This window comes from Artibeus jamaicensis, unplaced genomic scaffold (genome assembly GCF_021234435.1).
Source record: "Artibeus jamaicensis isolate MK-2021 breed Jamaican fruit bat unplaced genomic scaffold, CSHL_Jam_final contig_1128, whole genome shotgun sequence".
Lineage (NCBI taxonomy): Eukaryota > Metazoa > Chordata > Mammalia > Chiroptera > Phyllostomidae > Artibeus > Artibeus jamaicensis.
The window spans coordinates 1465899-1481505 of NW_026521220.1; the positions used below are offsets into that span (position 1 = coordinate 1465899).

The following is a 15607-nucleotide window of genomic DNA, read 5'->3' on the forward strand; positions in this document are numbered from 1 at the left end:
GAGGACATGGTGATTACTACAAGCACATCCTAAGTGCAGCTCCAAGTTTAAGGCCCTGGAAACTACACTGGGTGGAGCAGAGGACGGCGGCCACACCCACCATGTCACAGTGCAGCTCCAGGTTGAGGTCGCCCTTGCTGGTGTGCAGCCGCACGTAGCCCTTCTTCTTCACAAACTGGTACCGCAGCACGTCCTCCTCAATGGCGGCTGCGAGCAGAGGCGGAGCTCTGTGCCCTCCCTCAGCCGAAGACAGCCACACCCCCTCCCAGGAGGGTTGAACTCGGGCCCCAGCCCCAGGGGAGCCCAGGGTCCGCCCAGGCTCGGGAGCTACAGCAGGGGTGCTGGGAAGGCGCAGCCAGGGTGGGAGGGGCGTGCAGAGGGGTGGGAGCGGGGAAGGGAGTGGGGGACCTGACAGGCCTAAAACCCAAGGGCCTGAGGACGGTGACAACAGCAACCTCAGTGTAGGGCTAAGGTGCCATGGGCAGCCTGGGAGGAGGCCAGAGTGGGGGGCCCAGGAAGCAGGACGTGGCCCAGGGAGGGCCTCCTGCCCCTGGCCCAGCCCTTGCTATGGCCGCCCCACCGCAGACACGAACACAGCTCGAAAAGGACCCGTCCCCCTTGACTTTCTGAGCTGCCTAAGAGCCCACAAAGCCCAGACACGACGCATCGGTGTGAGGATGCAGGGCACCCGCCTGGGCGGCCATTAAGCAGCAGCCCTGGCGATGGAGGGGCGGAGGCAGCTACCTGCTTCATGTGTGGTCTCAGGCACCATGGCAGTGGAGGTGAAGGAGGCGCTAACCTTCCCGGTGGAGTAGTGGGCCTGCCAAGAGAACCACGTAGGCACGTCAGCAGTGCCCTGGGAGGCTAGGAGGCTGGGGACGTGGGGCCCAGCTGTCCCCATGCTCAGGCCCCTACTTGACACCTCCCATCCTTGACCACCACCCAAAGACATCACCAGGAACTTCCTTGGGGACAGGACAGCTCAGCCCAAACTGGCTTTCCCCAGGGCCCCAAGGAACGAGGGAGTCTAGTTTCTTTTTGAAAATTTTCAGTTTCTACAATTAAACACATTACATTTTTAATCATGAACGTGAGCCATAGAAATATTTCCTCATCCTTGGCAGAGGGAAAAAGAGGGGTCCCTCCCTATCAGAAGGAAGTACCCCAAAATGCTAAGAGCTCTTGTGTTAGGAGTGGTGGAGTGAAGAACAAGCACCTTTCTTCCTTTTGCAAATTTTCCTGAATCCTTTTCTAAGGGAGCCTCGGAGCCTGGCTGCCCGGCCCCACAGCCCCAGCTTGCCAGGCTGAGGTGGGGAAGGGCCAGCTCTGGGCCTGACAGACCAAGGCACGGACACAGGCGCCACCGCTGCTGACTGAGGGCACCCCCAGGGCAGTGATGGCCACCTGGACACTGCCGATGGCCAGGGATGGGTGTGGAAACAGCTCAGAGAGGGCTCCCCCTCAACGAGAGGCCCACACACCTGCAGTCTGAACCCTCTGCTGGTGCCCAGAGGACAACCCATGTAGAAACCAGGGCCTCCCCTCCCACACCCACCCACCAGTCCATTATCTGCCCCTCTTGGGGATTTCAAGAACTGGGGGGCTCAGGACTCCTCAAGGCCAACTACTGGGCACTGTGAGAAGTGAGCCTGACTGCCCAGGAGGGGCAGCCACCAAGCACCACTGTCCCCTCCCCTCAGCACCACGGCAGCCCTGAAACGCCCCACCATCTGTCCCTGGTTTTGCTCTGGGCACCACGTGACCAGCTGTGTAAGACGATGACTCCACACCCACAGGACATCCCCTCCCACAGACCTGCCAGCCTGAGGCCACTGTGTCATGCAGTACCACAAAGCCACCTGGCCGCTAGCCACCTAGGACGTCTGTCCCAGGCTCCCCAGCCTGGGCCAGAGCATTGTGCAGACCCCTCACGGCTGGGGGCCGCCTTCCTTCCCTGCGAGGACCCAGCACACCCGCGCCACCCTGGCCGCCTCGGTGCAGCTGTCCCCTGGGCCCCAAGGGCACCTCGGCTCTGGGGTCCAGCTGCTTCCCCTCCAAATGTACCCCACTCCGAGGGGCTATGACAGCGGGGTGCGTGAGCTGGCAGCTCCGTGGCCACCCCCTACTCACGGCATTCAGCTTGTCCACCTTCTTCTTCTCTGGGGCTTTCATGGTGGCCGCCAGGACCTCGTCGCCTCTGAACTCCTTGTAGAGCTCCAGCAGCGTCTCCCGGGTCTCGGTATTTGTGTTTTTCAAATAATAAGACGGGTCCTGCTTGGCCTTTTCTTCATCTGCAGAACAGCAAGGCAACCTGAGCACTGAGCTCCCAGGGATGTCCCCAGATGCACGTGACAAGGACAAGAGGCCAGAAGTGGAGGTACCGGCAGAAGCCCAGACCAGAACACAGGCTACACCTCCATCCCAGTGACACTCCAGTCGCGACAAACCCAGGAAGGCGCATACAGGGAGAGGAGGGAACAGCCCAGAAGGGCGGCAGATTGCCCACCGAGGCTTCTGCAGGAGCTGGCTTTGGTCTGTGTCCCCAGGCCGGCCTTGACCCCAACGGTGTTCAGAAACAGCCCCCGTGGTGGCGCCTGGCCAGCTGAGCAGTCTCCACACTCACCAGCCCCCACAGGACCCACAGCCTGCCTGACCCCCCCCCCCCCACAGTGACAACAGGAACAGTCTCCAGGGAGAAAAGGCAGGGCCCCATCTGGGACCTGAGGGCCTGGACACAGAAGCAGCCCCAAGGGGTCCATGGAGCAGTCTGGAGTGGGGAGGACAGGTGTCCAGGCCTGTCCCGCACAAGGCCGTGGGCACTAAGGCGTAAGGGCCCAGCTGGCACCCTCTACATCAAGCCCCCTAAGGGCAGCGTGGGCCAGGGCCATCCCACCAGTCTCTGCACAGGAGAAGCTGAACCTCAACTTGGGAAATGCCAGGCCTGTCTCGGCTTGATCGTGACTCTGGCCCCGGGGGCAGAGGCCCTGCCCAGGGAGCTCTCTCCCATTTGCCCCCAACCCCCGGCACCCAGACCACCCCTGGCTCTTCATACCTGGGTCTGTTATTTTCATGTTATTCTTAACGTGAAAGAAGTTGGAGACGTTGAATTTGTCCAAATTGGTGGGGTCCTGTGGCAAAAGGAACATGTGCAGCAGAGCGCCCAGCACTGCGCCAGGCCCCAGGCTGTGGCCCCATGGCCGCCCCTGCTGCAAAGGAGGGCTGGGTGGCACGAGGGTCCTGCGCCAGGAGGGGAGGCGCTGGGGCTGCAAGGAGACCTGGTGGGTCGAGTGTGGAACAGGGGCGCCAGGACTGGGAGACGGCTCCGCGCCAGGCAGGGCGGCGGCGGGGGTGGGGTGGAGACTGGCTCAGATGGCTGGCCGCTCACCAAACCGCAGCCGCTTCTCTGGCACACAGCTGACAGCGTCCCTTGCTGTTAGGCAGCCACAGGACAGATGGAGTCTTCCCGGGGGAACGTGGGCAGACCCCGCACACCCACCCCCAGGCCTCCTGCAGGCTGGCCCACACCCCCTCTTCGGCCTGGCAGCCAGACACGACCCCACAGGTTCTCAGGCCAGCCAGCCCACCTCCATGGGGGGAATGTATACTAACCTCCAATTAGAATGGGACAAGCCACGAAAGGACTGTCCCTGTGTAAGTTACTCTTGGATTTTCTACATACAAGCTTTTATTACCTCACCCAGGGTTCTCTGACACCTCCAGGGGTGTCCTGTGCCCAACACTGGGGTACAGAGCACACACCCGCTCCCACTCCCAAGAGGGAGGGAGGAGAGCCAGGCAGGCAAAGAGGCCACTCAGACGCCGAGATGGCTCTGGGGACGGGCCGAGGAGGAGATGCGAGGGCCAGGCTGGGGACGGGCCTGGGCGCAGGCCGGTGCGACCGAGTGGAAGGAGGCGGGAGCACTGTTGGCAGCAGCTGGGGCACCGCAACCAGACAGGTGGCAGAGAGGAAGCCCCCAAGGCTGGGTGGAGAGGTGGGGCTGGCCGAGGGAAGCAGAGCCAAGGCTCCCAGGCGGTCCCTCCTGAGAACAACAGGGGGGAGGGACACCCACCTGGAGGGTGATGATGTCCTGGCGGGAGAAGGGCTCGTCGGTCAGCAGGTCTCGGAAATTCTTGGCCTTGATATTCAGCTGCTCCACGGCCTGCAGTCGGGAGGAAGGCAGCTGTGATGGTGCTTGTCCCCAGCCCGGTGCTGGGAGCCTACAACCCGCCCAGACGATGGCACTGCTCCAGCACGAAGACAAAGGGCAGGACGACCCTGTGCCCACCTCGAGCTCACAGCCACGGCCCTGCCACCGAGGGGACGCTTGCTGAGCCCCAGAAACCCGAATTCAGCACCCCCAAGCAAGGGTCCTCACAGGGCGCTCTGTGACACACACCTCCACATCAGCAGACAGGCTCACCAAGCAGCCGTCTGTACCAAGTCCCCCACATCCATGCACACTAGGGCAAGGTGTCACCCCCAGGGACCCTAGGGCAGTGATGGCCACCTGGACACAGCCAATGGCCAGGCCCACACACCTGCAGTCTGAACCCTCTGCTGGTGCCGAGGATGACCAATGTAGAAACCAGGGCCTCGCCTCCCACCCCCACCCACCAGTCCATTATCTGCCCCTCTTGGGGATTTCAAGAACTGGGGAGCTCAGGACTCCTCTCAAAGCCCTGGAGTCTGCCCTCAGAGCACAGAGTCCCTCCCAGGGCCTGAGCCTTCCCTGAAGATGACTGTGGGGAGGACCCCTGGGTACAAAAAAACTACCCAGTTTTTGGGTCAGAGGCCATAGTAGGCCCTGCCTTTTCTGGGCTGTTCTGGCAGCCCCACAGGGACACGCTGTGCCCAGAGCGAGTCCAGAGCCCCAGGGTCCCAGGAGCACACACCTGGAGTGCCCAGACACGCCACAGTTCCTGAAAACCTACCTCATAGGCATAGACATTGCCGGTGGTCCTGACCGCCACGATGTGGCTGTTGTTGGTGAACACGGTGAACAGCACCGGGCAGTGGTACTTTCCTGGGGAGAGGCGTGCACAGGCAGACCAGTCAGAGAAAGGCGGAGGGCAGAACCGGCATCAGCACACCCAGACGGGCCCGGAGGCGCAGCCAGCCGCTCCAGCCCTTTTCCAGCGCCACCGGGAAACTCCTGTTCATCCCGCAAAGCCCAGGCCCCTCGTGCCCTTCCCCAGAGGCGTCTGCTCCACCAGCCCCCGGCCTCCTCCCCCACCTCAGGCTCCCCCCCAGTCGCTCACCCTGGCGCGGGGACACTGCGGCAAACCCCTGCTGCTCCCTGCCCGAGCCCACCGCCTCCCTACAGCCAGAGCCTGTGCAAATAAGCCCCAACGAACAAAACGCAAAGAGGGGAACACAGATTGTTAGACTGAGAGACGTCACACATTTGTGTGGACTTTTAAATCATGTTGGTTTGAAAACTACATAAAAATCATTATGAAAGCATTCTAGAAACTTGACCACTGGCTGGACAGTTAATGATATTAAGGAATGCCTGTTAATTTTTTTAGGTGTATGAGTAGGATTGTGATGATTATTTTTTAAGCCCTCACCTTTAAAAAAAATTTATTTATTTTTAGAAAGAGGGACAGAGGGAGAAAAAGAGGGAGAGAAACATGGATGTGAGAGAGAAACACCCATCAGCTGCCTCTCCTACGTGCCCCAACGGGGACCGAACCTGCAACAAAGGCATGTGCCCTGCCGGGAATCGAACTAGCAACCTTTTCCTTTGTAGGACAATGCCCGACGCACTGAGAAACACTGGTCAGGGCTAAGTCCTTACTTTTAGAGACACACACCGAAGTATTTACGATGAAATGATACAATGTCAGCATCTGCTTTAAAATCACCTAAGCTGGTCCGGAGTGGGAGCACAGATCAAACCAGACAGCTGAGTAGACAGGAACTGAAGCTGGGTGGTGGAGGCCCACACGCAACACCACCTACTCTCATGTGTCCAAAATTTTCTTTTTCTTTTTTTAAAGATTTTATTTATTTACATTTCAACAGAGGGAAGGAGAAAGAGAGAGAAACATCAATGTGTGGTTGCCTCTTGCATGCCCCCCACAGGGGACCTGGCCCACAACCCAGGCACATGCCCTGACTGGGAATCAAACCAGCGACCCTTTGGTTCACAAGCCGGCACTCCATCCAGTGAGCCACACCAACCAGGACTGAGATTGTCAATTAAAAACAAAACAAAGCAAAATACAAAAACAAAAAAAGGCGACTGCTAGGCCAAAGATGTTAATGGACAAAAATCAGGACAGATCCTGTTTCCTCTCTGGCTCCCACCCGAGCCCTCCAGGGGCCACCCAGGCCCCACGGGACTGCTCCGCACCCTGTTCCCCTGCCCCCGACCCCTCTGACTGCAGCCTCTGCTACACCCCTCAACACACTGGTCCAGCAGCACTGGACGCCTGGCTGTGCCCAGACTCGCCTCAGGGCCTTTGCACTGGCTGTACCCTCTGCCTGGAATGCTCCCTCCCTCCTTCCCATAGATTTCCACTCAAACTCTGTCCATGAGTCTTCCTATGACCTTCTCTCTCCTCACCCTGCTTTACTTTGGCCCCTGGCTGAAGCAGCATCTGCCACACTACAGTGATGTGCTGTCCAGCTTCCTCCCTGACTGTATCGTCAGCTCCTTTCATTCCAGGACAGACTTGGCCTGTTCTGCTCTCTACACGTGGCAGGCATGCAGTAGGTATTTGCTGAACGAGACAGACTGAGGGCCTCCCCAAATCAGCTGACCTCCAAACAGGGAAGCCCACAGCACTCGGCTGCCAGGGCTGGCGGAGCTCCCTGACGCCCGGGGACTGTCCCTGAAGCGTTGTGTTTCTGTCTCGACGAGGCCCGTCAGACGGGCCCCGGCCTCAGGTGCTTTGGTGTCTCCCTAGAATGCACACACCCAGTGAACATGGACACCAGCCTTGACCAGGGTCTGCACAGGCCAAGAGGACCATGCCAGGCCCACAGAGAGCTGAGAGCAAGGTCAGTGCCCCTGGGGGTTGCCTCAGCTAGGGCATCTGGCCAATGACAGGGTGTGCCGGGATATCAAGCAGAAAGACCCGGCTGGGCTCGTGCTTTACGCCCAGTGGTGTGGAGAAGCCCAGCACAAGAGTCACCCTGCCATTCCTTCAGACCCCCCACGCCCACCACCCAGCCGCCTGCCCTGGGCCTCTCAGCCTCTGCAGCTTCTGCCTCCAGCCACAAGCAGACCAGAGCCACGCAGCCGACCTGTGCTCCCACCTGTGCTCACAAAGGCCACCAGAGGTCCACATGGCCCAACCGCCTTAGTGGGAAGAAATAACCAAAACCCAAGGTTGCATCCCTCCACCTCAGCTTTAAAAACTACCCAGACCCCTCAGAAAGAATCATGTTACATCTCTGAGAAATTAAGAGCAAGAACTGGCTGACCAGAGAGGAACAACTGGTCAGCAGAGACCTGGTGAGAGGCGAGGGCTGCGCCCTGCGGGCCAGCCCGTGAGTTGGCTGTAAAAGAGATCCCTTACCTTCTTTATTCTTTGTGAAGTTCAGCTTGATCAGGGACCGCCCGTCCAGTTTCTGAAAGAAGCGGAACTCATAATTAATAATGAAGAACAGTGGCTGACACGAAGGCTGATAATGCGGCAGCGGGTGGCGCAGGCGGGAGGACCCTCGGACGGCCGAGCCTTCACCGCGGGAACGGGCCGGGTGCTGACCGGGGGCCCAGGACGCAGCACGTAAGCCAGACAGGGGGCTGCACAGCGGAACCCAGCCTCTGAGCCGGCAAACCAACCCCAAGCCCAGGGGCCGACGCCCAGCCTGGAGGCCGAGGGGGAGTTCCGTAGCAAGCACTGACTATTTCTGAAATTAAAATGCCAGTGTATTTCTTCAGCTGGGTGGTGTTCACCTTATTCTTCTGTTGTATAAACTATTTAAGAAAGACAACCCATTAAAAAAAGGGGGGGGGAATATACCCAAATGCTGGGAGAAACTGTGATGGGACCCTCTACCTCTAATGTCTCCGTGTGTGTGCGGTCTGCCTCTCCTAGAGGAAACTTCACAGTGCAACCGAGTCCGAGCAGCCAGAGGAAAGCGGCAGCCCTGGTGAGAAGGCCAGCGGCGGTGAAGGGGGCTGTGGAGAGGCCCTGGAGCAGGGAGGCAGAGCTGCCCGCCGGGAGCACCTGACTCAGGGTCCACGTCCCTGTAGCCACTGCTACTCAGGAGCCCAGCCCTACCGACCCGGAACCCAAAGGGGTCACTGGGTGGGCGTCCCGGGGCTGGGCCCCTGAGCCAAGCCCCACCCTGCATCCTCCCTCCCCTGCAGTGGCCTGCCCTCCACCCCAAACCTGGCTTCTTCATCCCTTCCTCTTCCGTTCAGCCCCTACACGTCTGTGCGGGTAAGCCTCGACCCAGGACGGACGGCGGGGCCCCTGCCCCCAGGCTGCTCCCATAAGACAGCCCTCCTCCTTCAGGCGAAGGCACCCTGGGCACAGGACCACACAGAGACACCCCACAAACACAATGTGCTTGTCCTGGGGCCCTGAGAAGTGACGTGGGGCCAAGCCAGCCAGGGGCCAGCTGCCCTTCATCATTCTGGACGCGGCAGGAGGCTGAGTCCAGGGCAACAAACACGTCTTGGAGACCCCTGAAGAGCAACTGTGGGGGAGACCCAAAATAACAAAAATGCCCCAGACACAAGCAAATGGTGGTGCTCCCTGGGGAAGAGACAGAGGACATGAGGACCGGTGTGGACAAGAAAATACAGGGGAGCCCTGGCTGGTGTACTTAGTGGACTGAGCACTGGAGATGAAGGAAGGAAGGGAGGGGAGGGGGGAGGGGAGGGAAGGAAACCTGGGGGAGCTGGGGGCGGGGTGGGGGGGGCAGAGCAGGGCCTGAAAACCACCAGAAGAAGCAAAGGACAGACCCTCGGCGGCAGAGGAGCCCCAGCCTGGACACCGGCTGCTCCAGTGGCAGGCAGGGCCTCCGTGCCTGGGAGGGCAACACGCCCTGAGAATGAGCCAATCGCCCAGGGCCCAGGGCCCAGGCCGGCAGCACGATCCCTGCTGGAGGCCCCTGGAAGGCGGCAGTGGCTCCCGGGCAGATCTCACTGATGGTCACACTTTCAGTGACAAAAATAAAAAATGAAAAAGAAGAGCACAGCAGACACAGGAAAGAAAGGGCTCTCCTTGGGAAGGAGCACCCTCCCCGACCACCCGAAAGAGAAATGCCACAGGCCTTCGGCGGCGGCTCCCAGAACACCTCCCAGCGCCCCCGACCTGACCCAAAGGGCCCTCAGAACCTACGCCTTCCCCTCCCAGAACGTCCCTGGGCCCCAGGTGTGCGGGCAGCACACAGAAAATAGGTAACAAGAGCACAGCTAGGTAAAGGCCAAACTAGGGACACTTCACCAGCCCTAGGCTGGCAAGCAGGACACTGTTCACCTCACTACCCTCCCTCCCTCCCCATCAAGCCTCACGACACCCAGTCCTCTCGGGCCTCCCTGAAGACATCTGACAATGACAACGGTGACCTCCAAGGTCTGTGTCACAGACCTCAGGCCTTACCAGGCCTCACCCAGCCCAGTGCCTTCCCGGTCAGGCCGGGGCCTCAACCTGACACACAGACTTTAATACAGCGTCCGTCCAGCCCCACGGTGCGAGTGCCCACACTGCTGGCCGTCCCCCTCCACAGGCCACGCTATAGTCAGGCTGGCCTCTCAGCCCCAAACACCGCCCTAGACACCCTGGCAGAGCCACCGTGTCCCCCAAGGCCACCCAGAAGTCCCACCCTCCCTGGGCGCCCTCCTCATCCCACCTCCAGCCCAACTGCCTGCCCCCACTCCATGCACCCACTTCCCTCGGCTCCCTGCGGCGCTGGTTCTGAGGGATCCACCTTCCTGCCACACCCCACCAGCCTGGAACCCAGGCACAAGCTGGATCACCTGGTTCCACTTGCCTGCCCCTGGTACAGGCCGTGCTAACTGACCTGGTCTTCCTAACACATGACTGCACTAAGAAGGTGCACCTGCGCTCTCCCTGGCCCAGGGAGATGCAGTGTCTCAGTGAGTCCTGTTAGTCCCGCCAGTCCAACCTCCACAGCAATCTCGGGTCCAGCCTCTCTGTTCTACTTCCCTGGCCTCCATGCTGGTCCAAGTTCACCTAGCACCTCTTGCCCAGACAAGTGCACGGCCCTCAGGCTGCTTTCTCAGCGTCCACCCTCACCTCCCCAGTCTGTTCCGCACACAGCAGCCAAAGTGAGCCTTTAAAACAAAGGCAGCCACACTGGCTGGTATGGCTCAGTGGATTGCGTGCTGGCCTATGAACCAAAAGGTTACTGGTTCGATTCCCAGTCAGGGCACACGCCTGGGTTGCAGGCCAGCTCCCCAGTGGGGACGTGCAAGAGGCAACCAGTGGATGTGTCTCTCACACAGTGATGTTTCTCTCGCTCTCCCCCTCCCTTTCCATCTCTCTAAAATAAATAAATCTTTTTGAGAAATAAATCAAGCACAGGCCAGATCACAACATATGCCTGGCTTCTAGCCCACCCAGGACAAACCCAGCTCCCTCCAAGGCCGTCGAAGTTCCCAGACGTGGGCCTATCTGCCCCCATGTCCCGTTGTCCTGGTTTAAACGGCACTGCTCCGTGCTCCGGAGACACTCCCTCCTCTCTCCCCGCCCTCCCTCCTCTCATCCCGCCCTCCCCTGCAGGCATCTGTGCCTCCCACCGCCTCTGCGCTGCTCCCAGCTCCAGCCCCGCACACGCCACGGGCTAACACCTGCTGCTAAAAGAAGGAAACTGGATAAACAAAGAAATGGGCGCCAGCTGCAGCATGGGGAATGCAAGAGATGAAGGGACCAGGAGAACAGAGAGGGTGACTGGGCCGTGGACACGGCGTGTCCTTTACATGGTAAAGGCCTGCAGTGGGTGCGGCGACAGAGAACAAGCTGGCATTGACCCTGGGGCGTCTCTTCCAGGCACACGGAATTCCTGACAGTGGGCCTGCGTACAGGACACATTAGAAGCCACCTAACCCACCTCACAATAAAAATACCAATTAAAAAGATTTTCGCCCCTATGTAGCAAAGAAGTCAAAGAAACAGATGCTATCCAACGGGAAATAGGCATTTTCTTCCCCACACTGCTGTTCGGAGTTTGAAATGGTGCAACTTCCAAAGGAAATTTGCCAGTAGCTGCCAGAACAGAAAACGCGCCCACCTGTGACCCAGCACTCCCAGCACGACGCTCGTGCGTGCCCAGAGAGGCGAGCACAAGCATGTTCCCCGACCACTGCTCCAAACAGCAGGGGACTCCAAACCCCTCCAGTGCCCCCGGGCGAGGGCACACAGCCACCGGAGGGCGAGGCTTTACGCACCGACACGCTCGGATCCCCCACACTGCAGGACGCTAAAGCAAAGTCCAGAGGAATTCCTGCACGTGATCACGCCCTCGGCCCAAGGGAAGATGCAGGCCACGCACTCGTGTGTGCACGTAAGAAACCTTTCCAGAAAGGAATGGGTGCAGAGAGAAACGGTCCCCTCACCGTGCCCCACGAATGGTCCTCTGCCACTCCTGTGTGTGCACGAAAACCACAGAACCAGAGGACAGGCAACGGGACGCACCCACCCACCTCACCCGAACTCCGGCACGAGCCCTACCTCGCCGTTGCTGGGGTTGGTCCCGTACTTCTTAAGCCAAGGGAGGATGTTCCTGAAGGGTAGAGAACAGACAGCATCAGGTGATGGGCAAGGCAGCACAGTCCCGGAGGCTGCTTCTGGGGACGGCTGGGGAGGGCGCTGCTCCACTTCGCTTCTGCGGGGAGGCCAGGAAAGGCGCGCCTCACCTCATCAAAGGAAGCGGAGGGCATTTCTGGAAGCATGGTTTCAAAGTATGTTCGGGTTTTTATTACAGTTACATATAAATAACACAAGCTAGCAAAATAAGATGTACACAAATGTTGATATATCCATAAAATGAGATAATGGACCAACATCAAACTTTTAACCTCCAGAGAATTTTGAATTACATGGGGGGAAAAGCTCTCATCATGGCTGAATAAAGAATGGATCCCACCTGGCTGGTGTGGCTCAGTGAATTGAAGCGGGGCTGTGAGCCAAAGGGTCACAGGTGCGATTCCCAGTCAGGGCACCTGCCTGGGTTGCGGGCCAGGTCCCCAGTAGGGGGCGCATGAGAGGCAACCACACATGGATGTTTCCCTCCCTCTCATTCTCCCTTTCTCTCTAAAAATAAATAAATAAAATCTTTAAAAATAGAAAAGAAAGAATGTATCCAGAGTTATCTTCATGGCATTAACTCAACCATGTTACCACCAATAAACTCACAGAAAAAGGTTAAGTATAAATACTGGAGTGGTTATCCCAGATAGTGTGATTACGGTAAATTTTCCCTTTGAGATATTTTCCAATTTTTCTAAAATAAGTCTGAAACGTGAGATAATTATATAAGCTGGCTTATGTTGGAACACAAAACAGAGCATCATGCTTCAAAATACAGCACCAGAAAAGTATGCACCCTAATTATGACTCATTAAGTGAAAAATATCTAGTTCACTAACATTCCAAAACAAGAACACAAGTGCCAATTAGAACACTAGGGCCCACCTGGGGGAAAGTCAGTACCACTCCAAAAAGAAACACTAGCACCTGCTAGCAAAGCTGCCTGCCAGGGGACACAGCAGCCCTGTGGCTTCATCTCTAAGGCCCTGACAGTCCCTCCTGGGTCCCCAAGAGGCCCCCCCAGGGCTCCCGAGGCTGCCAGGACCTCAGCGTGGCCTGGCCTGGCATTGCCTGGAACCATAAACCCTCCAGCTGGTTCCACATCCCCTTCCTGAGTAGATGTCACCGATCTCACCCTGATTGTTAGCTCAAAAGTCGAGAGAGAACTCACAGCAAGTCGAAGACGACGCCTTCAGGGGTGCAGACTGGGTAGCTGAAGGGCTGCAGGGAGAGACTGAGAAAGGCCATGGTCACTCCGGGTCATGCAGTGGACTAGCCAGGCCACTGCCACGTGCCTCCTGTGATTTGTCCCTCTGCCCCTCCCTCCTCCAGCCAGTCCTCCAACAAATCCCTGCACAGCCTGGGTTGGGTGCCAACAGAGAGGGGACCCCCACATCCCTGCCCCTCAGCAGCACCCAGCACAAACCAGTAAGTACAAGGCAAGGGTCCCAGGAGGTGGTGAGGGGGCTTAGGAACAACCGCAGCCTGATCCTCTCCACACCCTGCGCTGTGATATACAATGCACAGGGGATCATGGTCAGTCCCCAGAGAGGACCCCAGAGGTGGCCTGGGACAGGTAGGACTGGAGAAGACCCTCTGACACCTCACACGGCAAGCACAGGCAGGCCAGTTTTGTGCTAAGAACTGCCCTCGCCCATCCCAAGAAACTCTGGTGGGGCTTCTGCCCACAGTCCTCCCCACACGTCCCAGGGGCAGACACATGACTCAGGCAAGACCTGAGGGCCCAGGAGCCCGGGATAAATTCTAACACATGGGTGTGGGGGCACAGGGACCTACAGAGGCCCAGACTACCACAGGTCATTCGCCTCCTCATGAAGGGTCTCCTTAAGAAAAGCAGAGAACTTCCGCCAAGATGGAGGCATAGGTGGATAAGCCGTACCTTCTCACACAACCAAGTTTAGAGACGACTAAATATTAGCAACAGAAAACACAGCCAGAACACAGAAAATTGAACTTTTCGGAAGCCCGTTAACAACAAATTCTTCAGCCTGACCGGTAAGGGGCGAAACCAGCGGCTGGTGAAGCGGGATTGCACAGGAGGACTCGGTCAGCCGGACTCAGGCGCGGAATCCAGACGCGCGGAATCCAGGCGCAGGGTTGGACCTGGTGAGCAACCGAGCAAGCCACCAGGCGAGCGACCGCGGGGGAGACAGCGGGGGTGCGGTGCTGCGTGTTGACTGTGGTCGCGCATTTGTGCGCGGGCGGACAGGCGAGGGAGTGGGCGGTTGGACCGGAGCCCGGTGGGTCCCCGCGGCAAGCGGCAGTGGAGGGCGCTGCCATTTCCCTGCTCTGACCCCACCTCCACATACAGCATCATAACCCAGCGACTCTGAGTGGCCCAGCCCTGGTGAACCACCTAAGCCTCTGCTCCTCACCCAGCTGCGAGAAACAGCAGAGGGGGTCGCCATTTTCCCGCTCTGACCACGCCCCCACATACAGCGTCACAACCTAGCGACCTGGGAGTCCAAGGCGCCGCTTCTCACACTTAAAGGGCCAGAACAGACCAAAAATGTCGCAAGAAGATCTCAAAGCCCAAGAGCCCATAGATCTAAGCGATGAAGAAATAGCAAAACTCTCAGACGCACAGTTTAAAACACTGGTCATCAGGATCCTCACAGAACTGGTTGATTATACTGACAAATTAGACAAATATATGAAGGCGAAACTAATTGAAATGAATGGAATTGCACAGGACACCAACAGCAATGAAAAGGAAACTGGGACTCAAATCAATGGAGTGGACCAGAAGAAAGCAAATAATGGCCAAACAGAAAAGAGTCAAGAAGTAAGAATTCAAAGAAATGAGGAGAGTCTTAGGAACCTCCAGGACATCTTTAAACGCTCCAATATCCAAATTATAGGGGTACCAGAAGGGGGAAAGGCACAGCCACCAGTGGAAAACTTATTTGAACAAATAATAAAGGAGAATTTCCCCAATCTGGCAAAGGAAATAGACTTCCAGGAAATCCAGGAAGCTCAGAGAGTACCAAAGAAGTGGGACCCAAGAAGGAACACACCAAGGCACATCATCATTACATTAGCCAAAATTAAAATGAAGGAGAGAATCCTAGAAGCAGCAAGAGCTAAGGGGACAGTCACCTACAAAGGAGTCCCCATCAGACTGTCAGTGGATTTCTCAAAAGAGACCTTACAGGCCAGAAGGGGCTGGAAAGAGGTATTCCAAGTCATGAAATCCAAAGACCTACAACCAAGATTGCTCTATCCAGCAAAACTTTCATTTAGAATGGAAGGACAGATAAGGTGCTTCTCAGATAAGAACAAATTCAAGGAGTTCATCATCACCAAGCCCTTATTATATGAAATGTTAAAGGGACTTATCGAAGAAAAAGAAGTTAAAGAAACATGAACAGTGAAAGGACAACAAACTCACAGTTATTAACAACCACACGTAAAACAAAAGCAAACTAAAAGGACAGCTAGATCAGGAGTGGAAACATAGAAATGAAGATCTCAAGGAGGGTTAGCAACAGGGGAGTGGGAGGAGGAGAAGGGGGAAGAAGGTACAGAAAATAAGTAGCATAGACAGTAGATAGAAAATAGATGGGGGGGCAAGAATAGTATGGGAAATATAGAATCTAAAGGACTTGAGACACATGGTCATAAACTAAAGGGGGGGTAATGGTGGGGACGGGGAGGTAGGGTGGAGGGGAATGAAGGGGGGGAATAGAACAACTTGTAACAGCATAATCAATAAAAAAATTTAAAAGGTGCAAAAAAAAAAAAAAAAAGAAAGAGAGAAAGAGAGAAAAGAGAAAAGCAGAGCCTGCCCTGGTAGCTTATTTGGTTAGAGTGTCATCCTGATATGCCAAGGTTGTGGGTTCGATCCCTG

The 15607-nt window shown here is 57.2% G+C and overlaps 2 protein-coding genes across 6 annotated transcripts in view; one reads left to right on the plus strand and one right to left on the minus strand.

Moving 5' to 3' along the window:
- Positions 1 to 3266, plus strand: part of YPEL1 (yippee like 1) — a 33072-nt gene extending 29806 nt beyond the window's left edge. The window contains exon 6 of the transcript XR_008391492.1: positions 2298 to 3266. The gene's annotated coding sequence lies outside the window, so the exon portion shown is untranslated. The remainder of the gene's footprint in view (positions 1 to 2297) is intronic.
- The window catches only part of PPIL2 (peptidylprolyl isomerase like 2), a 40107-nt gene that overhangs the window by 6759 nt on the left and 17741 nt on the right, over positions 1 to 15607 (minus strand). For all 5 annotated transcript variants that reach the window (XM_053664661.1, XM_053664664.1, XM_053664649.1 and 2 more), the window contains exons 4-12: positions 12908 to 12970; positions 11659 to 11710; positions 7531 to 7582; positions 4933 to 5024; positions 4071 to 4160; positions 3053 to 3128; positions 2131 to 2291; positions 745 to 820; positions 101 to 207 (exon numbers count right to left, since the gene is read on the minus strand). In XM_053664661.1, coding sequence (XP_053520636.1) covers positions 101 to 207; positions 745 to 820; positions 2131 to 2291; positions 3053 to 3128; positions 4071 to 4160; positions 4933 to 5024; positions 7531 to 7582; positions 11659 to 11710; positions 12908 to 12970 — 769 coding nt within the window. The remainder of the gene's footprint in view (positions 1 to 100; positions 208 to 744; positions 821 to 2130; positions 2292 to 3052; positions 3129 to 4070; positions 4161 to 4932; positions 5025 to 7530; positions 7583 to 11658; positions 11711 to 12907; positions 12971 to 15607) is intronic.